Source organism: Maniola hyperantus, chromosome 16, assembly GCF_902806685.2.
Source record: "Maniola hyperantus chromosome 16, iAphHyp1.2, whole genome shotgun sequence".
NCBI lineage: Eukaryota > Metazoa > Arthropoda > Insecta > Lepidoptera > Nymphalidae > Maniola > Maniola hyperantus.
Genome location: NC_048551.1, coordinates 333,305 through 346,549, shown reverse-complemented (window position 1 = coordinate 346,549; position 13,245 = coordinate 333,305). Strand labels below are relative to the sequence as shown.

Genomic DNA, 13,245 nt, shown 5'->3' with positions numbered 1-13,245 from the left:
TTAAATCAACAAAAAAAGTTTTCGTGGTGGTCACATAAAAAATTCTGGATTCAACTCCTTAATCCTGATGCTGCAGGGTTACTGCCCGCCTGGGTTATCAAGATTCAGGAAGTGTTCATAGTGAATTGATATTGTAGGTACCAAGCAACGACTTTATTCTCAGACTTCAAGTCTCAACTCCTCAACCCTGATAATGTAGGGTACAGCACTCCTAAACTATAATGTTTCAGGAACTGCGGATGATGCAAAATTATTTTAGGTACCAAGCATAGGCTACATCATTGAACTTCGGATCCTAACTCCTCAATCCTGATGCTGCAAAGTACTGAAGTCCTAAATCGTGGGGATTTAAAAAAAATAAAAAATTTGAATCGACTGTTAGGCGGAACGAAGTTCGCAGGGTCAGCTAGTACATAAATATAAGTATTTATAGAGAGGTACCTAAGCGCCGTTTTGATTGGTTGTTGCTATCGAATCGGATGCGCTTGCGCAAGCCGCGCCCATCGCTTTGTTGCGCAACAAAAACACAACGTACATATTATACATTACCTACTATAAAAATCTGACGTTAAAAGGTTTTTATGATAATGAGTTATGAAATAAGTCACAACTTTTAGTGCAACTGTGAATAATAAATAATTTTTATAATTAAATATTTGTTGGCATTTAATAATATTTAAGTAAATGACAACAAAGCAAGAAAAGTTTCAGGTTTAATTCCCGCTTTGATTGGGTAGTTACCATGTAGTTACCTATCTAACACCTGGATACCAGCTGAATGCTGATGCTCGTGACTTCGTCCGCATGGGTTTATCCGCATCTGCGTGGTTTAGGTACCTATAAAAATCCCATGAGATGGGAAGTCTGTAGGGCGATTGTCTAAAACCTGCATCAATCATTATTACAATCTCAATTGTTCTGATTGGCTGAATTTGTGCGATTCTTGTTGCAACAATGCATTGTGGCCAATAGTGAGCGAGCATTAACCAATCAGAGATGATTGCGATCGTGACATTGTAGCTGTCAAACAACCGCGGTAGGGCCACTGATTTTTTCGAGATAAAAAATCCTTGGATGCAAGCTATCTCTGTGTCAAAATCGGTTCAGCGGGTGAGCCGCGAAAAGTAACAGACACATTTTATAATATCAGCACTCAGCAGGTATGGATGCTCAAGTTTGGTACCTACGAGTATCTATCTAGTATCTACCTAGGTACTTAGATACTAAGACGTACCTAATTCCCTTGCTGTCTTAAAAGATGTAGGTACAAAATCAAATGAAACGGGTTTTGACGTACATATAAAATGCTATGTATTTCTTAATTCTTACCCATACATATTTGTACTTTTATACAATAATAGGTATACATACCAAGAAACAGGCTTCATACAAGTAGGTAGGTACTACATTGTATTGAAATACAAAACATATTTTAATAATAATTTATCTTACAATATTATTTACAAGATTGCACACTTATTTGACTCGTCACTATAAATACAACTTAAAAATAACATAAATAAAACTTAGAATAATCTTAACACATACAAGATTGACGACACCTAACACAGGTCTGACTTCCCAATAAACCCTTCAATTTAGCGACTTCATTCTTCAAATAAGTCACTTTTAATGCTAAATGAATCTCTCTCAACTTCCTCCTGTCCCTGCTCTGTTTCGCCGCAAAATTATTCCTTTCTCTCTGTTTTCTATACGAATCGTCAGCAGCTTGACTTGTCTGGACAGCTCTACGCATGCGTGGATTATTCCCAAGTAAAGTTCCGCCATTTTTCTCCGCCATAGCTCTCAAAGCATCTCTTTCAAAAGCTTGAAAATCTGGATCATCTGATAAAGAGTCTACGTCCATCATATAACTTGGTCGTTTCCTCTCGTTGATCGAAACTGGCGATTCGGGTGGTGAAATCATTCCATTTCTTTGAGGACTGATGGATTTAGGATAACTTGTACACGATGACACAGGCGATACGGGGGCTTCTGTTGTAGGCACATATACCGGATACCCTACGGTGTAAGGGTACGGAACACTATGAGGCTGGTACACTGTATGGTTTTCATAACATTGGAACTGCGTTGGATAATGTTCAGGCGATATTCTTTCAGGTTTACACTTCACTGTTAGATCTAACGCTGTGTTTTCAGCGTAAGGCGTCCAAAGAGCCATCTTTAAGTTAATTTAAGTTGATTTTATACGTTAAGTCAAATTTATAAGTTGATGTAACTTGTCGTCACGGTAGTTAAGAAGTAACTAATGATAATAAAGATGCTTCGTTTACTTTTATGAAAGTAGGAGTGGCTTGCAGGGATGAACCCCCACCCTAGGCATCCCTTGCGATAAGCGAAGGGTTGGAACGCAAGGGTTGTTTACCTGCGCGTTAACGGGATGCGATGGTGACAATAGATCTTTTGTTTTTGGATGTTGCGTAGATTTGCATTTTGGTTATTTTTTGCTCCTTTTTAGGGTTCCGTACCTCAAAAGGAAAAAAACCCCTCATAGGATCACTTCGTTGTCGGTCTGTCTTTCCGTCTGTCGTCTGTCATAAATGTGTTCATGAACAAATAATTAGTAGGTAGGTATTTTCAATTTCCAAATTAAGATATCTATACCAAGTGGAGTAACATAATATGAAAGGGCTTTACCAGCACATTGTAAAACAGATTTTTATGCATATAATAGTTTTGTATTTATCGCGCAAAATGACAAAAAATACCCGAGTACGGGACCTTCGGTGCCCGAGTTTGACTCCCACTTGGTCGGTTTAAGTTTGGGTTTTGTTGTGCTTTGACGCCATAAATTAGATGGTGTTATAAAATAACATGATCAATCTACATAAAGATATAGGTAGCAAAATTGCAATAGTCATGTAGCTAGTAGGTAGACAGTAGTAGATAAAACTACTTCGTTTTTTTGTAGGCTATGAATAGAGGCACGCAGAGCTAAATATTTGCTTTTGTAAATTACTGAAAGAATGGGTTTCATTTTTTAGTCAATCCCATGTTATTTTCTTTTAAATATCTTACTAATTAGTTAGCTATGCCTACATGTCTATTACTACGTAGGTTGGTACCTATCTGTGCTTAATAATAGATACGTCTATTTCATAACTGTTACTTTTACAGTAGGTAAGTCAAAATATTTAGTCTTGTGTTTATTTGTTCGCTGCTCGTTAAGGAATTGCTACTATTGAATGTATTGACCAAAACTTGTTTACGAGATGTTAGGGCAGATTAGCGCTCCTAATAGTTCTGTTTGTCTCTTTGCATCCTACCTACCTGGCCTAGTGTATCATCAACATCATTCATCATCGTTAGTTGATTGCTTAACGATATTAAATACACAATACATGCAAATCTAATGAGCTGTTTAGATAGATACTTAGGAGGATGATTTAACTTAGATAAAGTTTGAGAAATTACTGTGTATCTACCTACTTATCCTTATAGTTTATACCTATTAATACTAGCTGATGCCCGCGACTTCATCCGTTTGGGTTTTTTAAAATCCCGTGCGAACTCTTTGATTTTCCCGTATAAAAAGTAGCCTAAATCACTCTACAGGTATTTAACTAAGCCCGTGGAAAAAACGTCGATTCGTAGCTACGATGCGACGTGATTGAAGGACAACTCAAAAAACAAACACACTTTTGCATTTATAATATGGGTAGTGATTACAAATGCGTGTATCTGTCTCTTACCTAACTTTTCACGACTTATCTGTTTAAGAGGTAGGTAACTGGTAAGTAAGTAGAATATAAGTACCTTACACTGATTAATTGTAGTTATTTGAGATAACTCTTAATTGTATTGTATAGGTAACATGTGGTCAAGTCATAACGATTACTTCAATAATTTTGTGTCCATCCGGCGTCCCGTATTTCTGTTCATAAGAGCAACTCTAGCGTAAGATGAACCAAATGTCGTTTTGTCCCTCCTAGGTAGGTTAGTAATGGGTATGTACTTTCTGGCGTACGAGAAAGTACAAGTTTTACATTTTCACTAAAAAAGTCTTTTAGATTTTTCAAATGAATTTAATAAAGAATTTAACTGACTCATTTAAATAAATACAACTTAAAATTAGGTAGGTAGGTAGGTACCTAGGCAGTTAAGTAGGTACCTAACATGACGACAATTTGACAACTTAAAAAATAAAAGTAGGTATATGTAAGTACTTAGTACCTACCTAATTCACTATCTTATAACAATTTGAACATAGATCTTTTTTTTTCTCGCGTCGGTCCCTCAATTTTGAGGATCGTAGCTCACTCGAGATATTATAACATCTTTCACAATGTTGCGCCATTTTTCTCGGTTTTTTTTAGTATTCACTTTATTTAATAACTCAGTACAGTTCATTTCGCTGGAATCCTGACCCTAAACTAGGAAATCCTGTGGGCTGTGTCTTAGGGGTAATAGAAGTAGAACAGTCTGTCAACTCTCTGCATACTACAGTTCATGTGATACAGCCCGCTGACAGACAGACAGATGGATGGATAGCGTGGGTAGGCTTAATAATTCCCGTTAGCACCCTCCGCGTACGGAACTCTAAAATATGAAGTCTTTAACTGAATAACGGACGCTTTCTTTAGATTTTATAATGGTTACCTACCCGGTAACCAAACTGGAGTTAGCTTTTGGAAAACCCATACCGTTTTAATCCGCTTAGTATCGTAAATGAATGCCGTAGTTAGGATGCGGGCTAGTATAGCGTATTATAGCGCTGTATAGCGCCGCTGCTGGCGCTGCGCAAGCTTATGGCGCGCCATACACGCGGCGGCACGTGGCTCTGAAGTCTGAAACCACGATCTGAGATGATGGGGCAATGCTTCTTTATTTTTATTTTTTTATACAGAGGCGGGGCGTTCTTTCCCCGTTTGCCATTTCAACCTGTCGCATACTATACCTACTTACTTTTTCGACACTTATCTGGTAGATAGTGGTATTAGGTAGTATAGTAGTAGGTACCTACTAGGCAGATAAATAGACGATAATCAGTAAAGATGATCCAAGTGATATCCTCGAGACGCCGCCGTGTCGTTTCGCGTTTGTCGAAACATTTTTCCAGAACCTATAAGTATAATCCCACCAATAGTAGGTACCTACTACCTAGGTAGGTACCTAATCTCAGCGGAATGGACCGGTTGTAAGTAGTAGAACTCGCAAGACAATGAAGTGCCAAGTTTTATTGCGCCAGTTTTGAATGAATCAACTATTAAGCATAACTTTTTGCAAATACAGATAAAAATGTTATAGTTAAGTAGGTATACCCATATTATAAATGTGAAAGTGTGTTTGTTTGCTGGTTTATTGGTTTGTTGGTTTGTCTTTCAATCACGTCGCAACAGAGCAACGGATCGACGTGATTTTTTGCATGGGTAGGTATAGTTAAAGACCTGGAGAGTAACATAAGCTACTTTTTATCCCGGAAAATCAAAGAGTTCCCACGGGTTTTTAAATATCTAAATCCACGCGGGTGAAATTGCGGGCATCGGCTTGTTGGAAATAGTCGTAACTTCGCTAACATTTTTTTTAGGATTCCATAGTACTGAAAAAGTAAAAACGGAGCCCTATTAGGTAATGGAACTCTGCTGTCTGTCTGTCCTCGTGTCACGGGTCTCTATAGCTCGTTAGACCAAACGAGTAACAGACTTGTTTAATTAATAATTTTGGTATTTTACGCCTAACGACACATGGAAGTTGGAACTATGGTGGCAAGTCATTTTTAATTTAAAAATCTAATGATTACTTACAGAGTAGGTACTAAAAAAAAAAAAAAAAAGGTACTAACCTATTTCGTTAGTTTACGTACAAACTGACTGTTCATAGAGTTCTAAAATTATAGGTACCTGATACTCTTCTTTATGGAGAGCTCTTATCGATGCGGTTTCAAGCAAGTGATATTTAATTGTTTGTACGTAACTAAACAGGCCTACGTAGTTCATCATCCCACCGGATATCAAACCCGGAATCCCTCGCTTGCAAAAGTGCACCACTGTGCTAGAGGGGTTGTACTTGTAAACAGTGGTACCTACCCATAGATATACCTGTATGTAGGTAGGCACCTCTTTCTTCCCCATTCAACTTTAGTCCTTTCTAATTTCTATTCTCAAACTGTAAAAAACCGGTCAAGTGGGACTCGCACACGAAGGGTTCCGTACCATCCTACGCGATATAACAGTATAACCAACATTACCGTGCTATTCTTGTGTGAAATTTCATGTTAAAAGTACGATTTTAATCCTTATTTCTACTTTTGACATGACATTTGGCCCATAGAGTTAAAATGGCGCGTGAGGAGTCATTTTGTGCGGACTAGGTATAATATATGTACTTGTAGGTAGGTACTTTTTAATTTTAGTACATGACAGCCATTTTGAAATTCGCCATCTTAATTTTTTACTATCTATTTGTTGTTATAGCGGTAATAAAAATACATACTCTGAAAATTTCAACATTCTACCTGTTTCGGTTCATAGGCGGCTGACAGACAGACGATGGACAGACAGCGTAGGTTTGGTGACAGAGTCCCGTTGCTTGGCACCGTTTGGGTACGGAACCCTAAGAACCATGCCACAATATGCAAATTGTGTCACAAACACACAAAATTTTACAATGCACCCCCCGCCAGCTTAAAATAAAAGGGTGCAATGTCTGTCCGTCTGTCCGCAAAGCAAATATTTTCTCAGAAACCTCATAACGGTCTTATTTGCGCTCTTAAAAGTTAAAACTAAGTCCCAGAGGATTAAGATAAGTCAAAAGTTCTGTATCAGATTGCAGGGATGGTGACAATTTTAATACTTTGCACGAATAGATCGCGTGTATTTTATGTGTTTACTTAGTTAACTGTTCTTTGGGATTTGTAAACATGATTTGTTTACTGTATTTTCCAGGATGAGTTCGAAGTAATAATGCCCCTAGCCTAGCGCAGAAGATATATAATAAGTAGTAGGTATACTAAGTAACATATATTATACTAGCTGATCCCCGCGGCTTCGCCCGCGTAGATTTAGGTTTTTAAAGATCCCGTATAGCCTATGTCACTCAGGAATAATGTAGCTTTCTACTGGTGAAAGAATTTTTAAAATCGGTTCAGTAGTTCTAAAGATTACCCCCTACAAACAAACTTAACGACAGTACCTCTTTATATAATAACAACGGGCCGTGCAGCAGAAATCGTAATATTTTAATTTCGCCATAACTTCAAAACCAAACGTCCAATTTTAATCATTCAAAGACCAAATATTATCTCCATAAACTGTTCTTAGTGATGAAATCATTTATTTTGATAAGGATTAATAGCATGAGTAAAATAAACGCGTTTAAATGTAGTCCAAAAAAAATTCAAGATTTTTAAATATACAAATAATTTGTAAAAAACTTAATAGGTTTGTATATGCATTATATCGACTCCGAAATACAGTCTCTGAAGAAGCAGCTACAACTGCTTATCATGGTTATGTTGCTTCTATACTGCGTTATGGACTAATACTATGGGGTAACTCTGTCGATATCGTAAATGCTTTCAGAGTACAAAAAAAATGCATCAGATCATTGTGTGGCGCGGATATAATAGCTCCGTGTCAGCCTTTGTTTAAAAAAAAAAAGATATTACCCTTGCCATGTTTATATATATTTGAAACATGTCTATTTGTAAAGAAACATGTGCATTTATTTGATATGAAGCCTGATAACGGACGCCGCCGACATAAACTTAAATTAAAAATACCAGGGCGAAGACTAGAGATATGTTCCCGCAATTCTTATTGTATGGCTGTCACTTTGTATAATAAACTATCTGACAATATTAAAAGTCTACCAATGTCTAAATTTAAGAAAATGTTTGACTATTTAATTAACCAATGTTTCTATAGTGTTAAGGATTTTTTGGATGACTGTGGGATTTGACATAAATTATTATTACTTTGAATTATGACGTTTTGATAATGTAACTATAAGTTTTTAAAGTTTTTCTGTCGTGGTCATTTCTATTTGTTCTTTTCTTAAATTTATTTTTATTGTAAGTACCACATATTTTGCACGCCATACATAAATGGCAAAATGTGAAAGGACCATCTATATATGTACGATCATTTACTACTCACATGTAGCAAAAATTAAATGATTTCATTTCATTTCATTTCATTTCATTTCATTTCATTTCAATAAAAAAATGGTTGCTGTGCCTCACTCGACATAGATGGGTATAGTGTGTCGCGGACTTTTTTGTAGATATTTATAAGATCTACAATTAATTAGAACATTTTATGGTTCTATCTTTTATAGTTTAGGCAGCGTACGCAAAATAAGTAACTTTTCTGGTTGATTTTTTACACCTTGTGTCCGAAAAACCCAAATATCTTACGGAACCCTATTTTTTTCCAAAATAAAATATAGCCTATGTTACTCGTGGATAATGTAGCTTTCGAATGGTGAAAGAATTTTTAAAATCGGTCCAGTAGTTTTTGAGCCTATTCAGTACAAACAAACAAACATACAAACAAAGTTTTCCTCTTTATAATATTAGTGTAGATTAGTGTAGATAGTGTAGACTAACGTACCCCTAGTTGTATTTCTTAAGCAACTAATAATTAAAATCCACTGCTGATTGTATTTTGCTACGCTATGTATTAACTTTGATAGCCTAGTGGTTAGGACACCCGCCTTCTAATCGGAGGTCGGAGGTTCGATCCCGGGCACGCACCCCTGACTTTTCCGAGTTATGTCCGTTTTAAGTAATTAAATATCATTTTCTTTAATGGTGAAGGAAAACATCGTGAGGAGACCTGCATGCCTGAGAGTTCTCCATAATGTTTTCAACGTCTGACAATCCGCACTTGGCCAGCGTGGTAGACTATGGCCAAAACCCTTCTCACTCTGAGAGGAGACCTGTGCTCTGTAGTGAGGTGAGGTTGATCATGGTTGATGATTATACCTTGTCTTCTGTATAATATTATGATGTCTGATGTATATACACAATTAAAGCATGGGATCGATATTACATAACCGTATTAAGTTAGGGGTAGGGTGCATTAGGGTCGCACCCTCCCCTACGCGCCGCCCCCGCCCCCGCCCCCGCCCCCGGCCACGCAACCCTCGCCTGCGCAACTATACAGGGGCAGATGAGGGGTGCGACTAATATAATTGTTTATTTTACGTTATATAGAAGAAAGTTTTTACCCACCAACGCCAAAAGGTGTAGGTAAGGTTCTCTTTTTAGGGTTCCGTAGGTCCGTCCGTGTCTGTCAATTATTGGTTTAATGTTATTAAATATCAAGTTATGTTACCAATTTGTATAATATTAACTTTTAATCAATCCCCACTACAAGCTACTTACGTACTAGCCTGCTTTCTTCTAAATGTTAACATTTGATATAGGTCTAGCTTTTAAGCTACTAAGTATTATTGAGTTATAGGAATAAGGACTGGCGTAAAACCAAAATTTTATTCAAAGAAGATTATTTAAAAATAAATAGGTGCGCGTGCGCAAGCTGCGAGACCACAATCCTTTGACATATCAGATGAGATGACATCTCCGTATTTACTTTGGCCACGTGGGCACGTGGGCACGTGGCGCGCGCGCAGCGATCGATATCTGTGCTGTTTGGTCAAAAAACACCAGATTTTATTACCTTTGTAGTCTATTTCCCTAAAGCTGCTGAACTGAGCAAAGATTTAATCATCATCATCATGATCCACCCATCTTCGGCCCACTCGCACGGATCTCCTCTCAGAATGAGAATGGTTTAGACTTTTGACGACCTCCCTGGCGCAGTTGTATGCGCTGTTGTTTTATTAGTGGGAGGTCCCGGGTTCGATACCCGGCAGGGGTTTGGAATTGTATAATTTCTAAATCTCTGGTCTGGTCTGGTGGGAGGCTTCGGCAGTGGCTAGTTACCATCCTGCCGCCAAAGCCGTGCTGCCAAGCGATTTAGCGTTCCAGTACCTTGCCGTGTAGAAACCAAGGGGTCTAACAAAACCTACCATACCCCTTCCATGTGAGCCTGCTTCCATCTTAGAAGCTACATCAGTATACACCTATTATACCTACCTATGAGGTTCCTATAGCTTTGCTTTTCTACGGTACAGTAGGTATATATATTTTTCAAATAACTATGGTCTGTGACAGACAGACGGACTAGACGAAACTTTTTATAGGTAAGGATTTTTACTACTTAACCCTAAAAACACCATAGATTCCAATTGTACCTACATTTTTTTTAAATAACAACGTTGCTATAAATAACTAATCGATTATCAAAAAAAAATCAAAATCAAATTATTTTTTTATTAAATTAATTGATTATACCTACCTAGATTAATGTTATTAATTTCAGCCGTATGCCCAACAAGTGACTCACTTAGTATAAGGTTCAAAGTCTACCACTTTCAAAGTTTTAAGAAACGAAAACAAAATCATTAGTTTCCCACTAAATAGAATGGACAAACAAATTAACAAAATATTGTATCTACCGTTACGTCTTGGGATTAATTTGTCAATTGTCATCATAATTTTATGAGTAGGTAATCTATAGAAAGTAAGCTACCTAATGTTTATTTTTGATTTCGTGATTAGTAGTAGTTTACCTAATGATTGTTATCAAAAACTCAAAATTAATTTATCGTCTGTCAGTCTGTTCGTCCGAACTAATCTTGGTAGAGACTGAACCAATTTTGATGTACCTAATTTAAAAAAGCAAATAGATAATTATGCAAGGCTACAATTTTATCTCGGGAAAAGAAAGGATTTACATTATGGGAATTTTACAACCATAATTTTAGTGTCGGTCTAATTATTGTGATGACTGTTAATTAATAAGAGTAAGTAGTAAATATAATGAATCATGATCAACCCATCACCGGCTCACTACAGAGCACAGGTCTCCTCTCAGAGTGAGAAGGGTTTTGGCCATAGTCTACCACGCTGGCCAAGTGAGGATTGGCAGACTTCACACACCTTTGAGAACATTATGGAGAACTCTCAGGCATGCAGGTTTCCTCACGATGTTTTCCTTCACCGTTAAAGCAAGTGATATTTTATTACTTAAAAACGCACATACCTAACTCCGAAAAGTTAGAGGTGCGTGCCCGGGATCGAACCCCCGACGTCCGATTGGAAGGCGGACGTCCTAACCACTAGGCTACCACAGCTTTTTTTTGATATAATTGAATTTTATTGAATACTAGATGATGCCCGCGACTTCGTCCGCGTGGATTTAGGTTTTTAAAAATCCCGTAGGAACTCTTTAATTTTCCAGGATCAAAGTAGCCTATGTCCTTCCCCGGGATGCAAGCTATCTCTATACCAAATTTCATCAAAATCGGAAAAATGGTCCGTGATGGGCCGTGAAAAGCTAGCAGACAGACAGACAGACACACACACTTTCGCATTTATAATATTAGTATGGATAATGAATACCTAACAACAATTTTGCAGTCCTGAGTAGGTATACCTAATATTTTAAAAGTATAGAAACCTTCCTTATTGTAAGAGTTATATTTTTTATCCTCACAACATATTATTACATGTTGAAATGTGAAAAGGTGATTTAATTAACTAATTTAAGCCAATATATTGAAAAATAGAATTAAGTATAACTATGTTTAAGATAAAGTGTGTTTTGTTATATTTATTGGGAAATAAAGGCTATTATTATTATTGAAACCTTCTTATTTTATTACATTTATCTACTTTATAATTTTAAAATTAAAAAAAAACGTGACAAGAAAAATACACTTTATGCACCGGGATTTAATTTTATATTTATTTATCACATAGTTAGGTATAATTTGTACAATATGTACCTATTTAACACAATAATATTTACACACTAGTACAACCAAATCGCACGTAGGCCATCAAAGTTCACATTGTCTTTAAAATAAAATACTTAACTAAATGGTTAACACCGGCACCGCTGCTGGCATGTGACGCACACTCGCTCATCGATCCGGGTCCTTAAGTCCGCGATTTTCTTTTTCAGAAAAGTCACTTGAAAAGCCAGTCGAACTTCCCTCAATTTTCTTCTATCTCTGCTCTGTTTCGCCGCGTGATTATTCCTTTCTCTCTGTTTTCTATACGAATCGTCCGCTGCCTGAGTAGTCTGTACCGCACGTCTCATTCTTGGGTTGTTTCCGAGTAAAGCTCCCCCGTTTTTCTCCGCCATAACTCTTAAGGCGTCTCTCTCGAATGCTTGATACTCCACGTCGTCGGATAAGGAATCAACATCCAACGAGTCAAGTGAATGTGGAGGTGATGGAGCTTTTCTGTAGAACAAACTTTCGTTTGGAGATATTTGCGATGTTGGAACTGTATATTCGGCGTAGTTGTAATATCTACTTTCTTGCAACTCCGGGGATACTCTTGCGTATCTTACGTCGGGAACTGTGGGTCTAAAAGACCGATCTCGTTCGGGTGGTACTTGTTTGTTTTTGGTTAAGTCCAGCGCTTCGTCCGCGTAAGGGGTCCAAAGAGCCATGGCTGCAGCCGTTATGTATAAACATCGGTTGTCGAGTGTCCCGGGAGTTTGTCCCGGTTGTGGGCGGGGCAGGGAAGTGTGAGCGTGGTAGGGTTAATCCGCTACCTGCGGGACTCATAACGGGACTGTCGGAGACAATTTTAGGGGATTAAATTTCTTAATTAACACTTTTATGAGGCGCCTTTTTGTTTTGATACTATTTGTAAGTATTGAAACGTGGAATTTGGACCACGAGGACTGAACAGACGAATGGATTCATTGCTAATGTTGATTAAATCACATTGCTAATTAATAACAACTTACTCTTTTTACACTACCGAAAAAGCAAGATGAGCAATTTGGCGCAACAAAATAGTTACTTACCTAAAAATAATAGCTTCAGAAAATTTTGTCTTAAAACTTGTTACCCGGTGTAAATGGAAATGAAAATCACATTTTCAGCTAGTTTTTCCCCACGATTCAGTCCGAGTTGACGTAGGTTAACAAAATTCTATAGATATAACTCACTGATTTCCCGAAATAAAAAGTATTTAATGACGGATAGGTACATATAAGTAGAATCATGGTTGCGAGCTTTTTTGTATCATATTTCTACGAAATCGGTTGATATTGATTTAAAAAATACTTCATTTTTCAGATCCATAATATTAGTACTTATATTTTACCTACTATTTTATTATTTCAGATTTCTATAATATTATAAATGCGAATCTGTGTTTGTTTATGTTTGTTGGTTTGTCCTTCCTTCACACCT

The 13,245-nt window shown here is 37.2% G+C and overlaps 2 protein-coding genes across 2 annotated transcripts; both read right to left on the bottom strand.

The window, feature by feature from the left end:
* Positions 1 to 1,537: 1,537 nt before the first annotated feature.
* LOC117989719 (transcription factor VBP-like) lies at positions 1,538 to 2,182 on the bottom strand. Its single transcript, XM_034977131.1, has one exon. It carries the CDS (start codon positions 2,180 to 2,182, stop codon positions 1,538 to 1,540), a length of 645 nt encoding a protein of 214 aa, XP_034833022.1.
* A 9,733-nt stretch (positions 2,183 to 11,915) lies between these two features.
* On the bottom strand, positions 11,916 to 12,491 carry LOC117989718 (transcription factor VBP-like). The gene has a single exon (XM_034977130.1). It carries the CDS (start codon positions 12,489 to 12,491, stop codon positions 11,916 to 11,918), a length of 576 nt encoding a protein of 191 aa, XP_034833021.1.
* Positions 12,492 to 13,245: the final 754 nt, after the last annotated feature.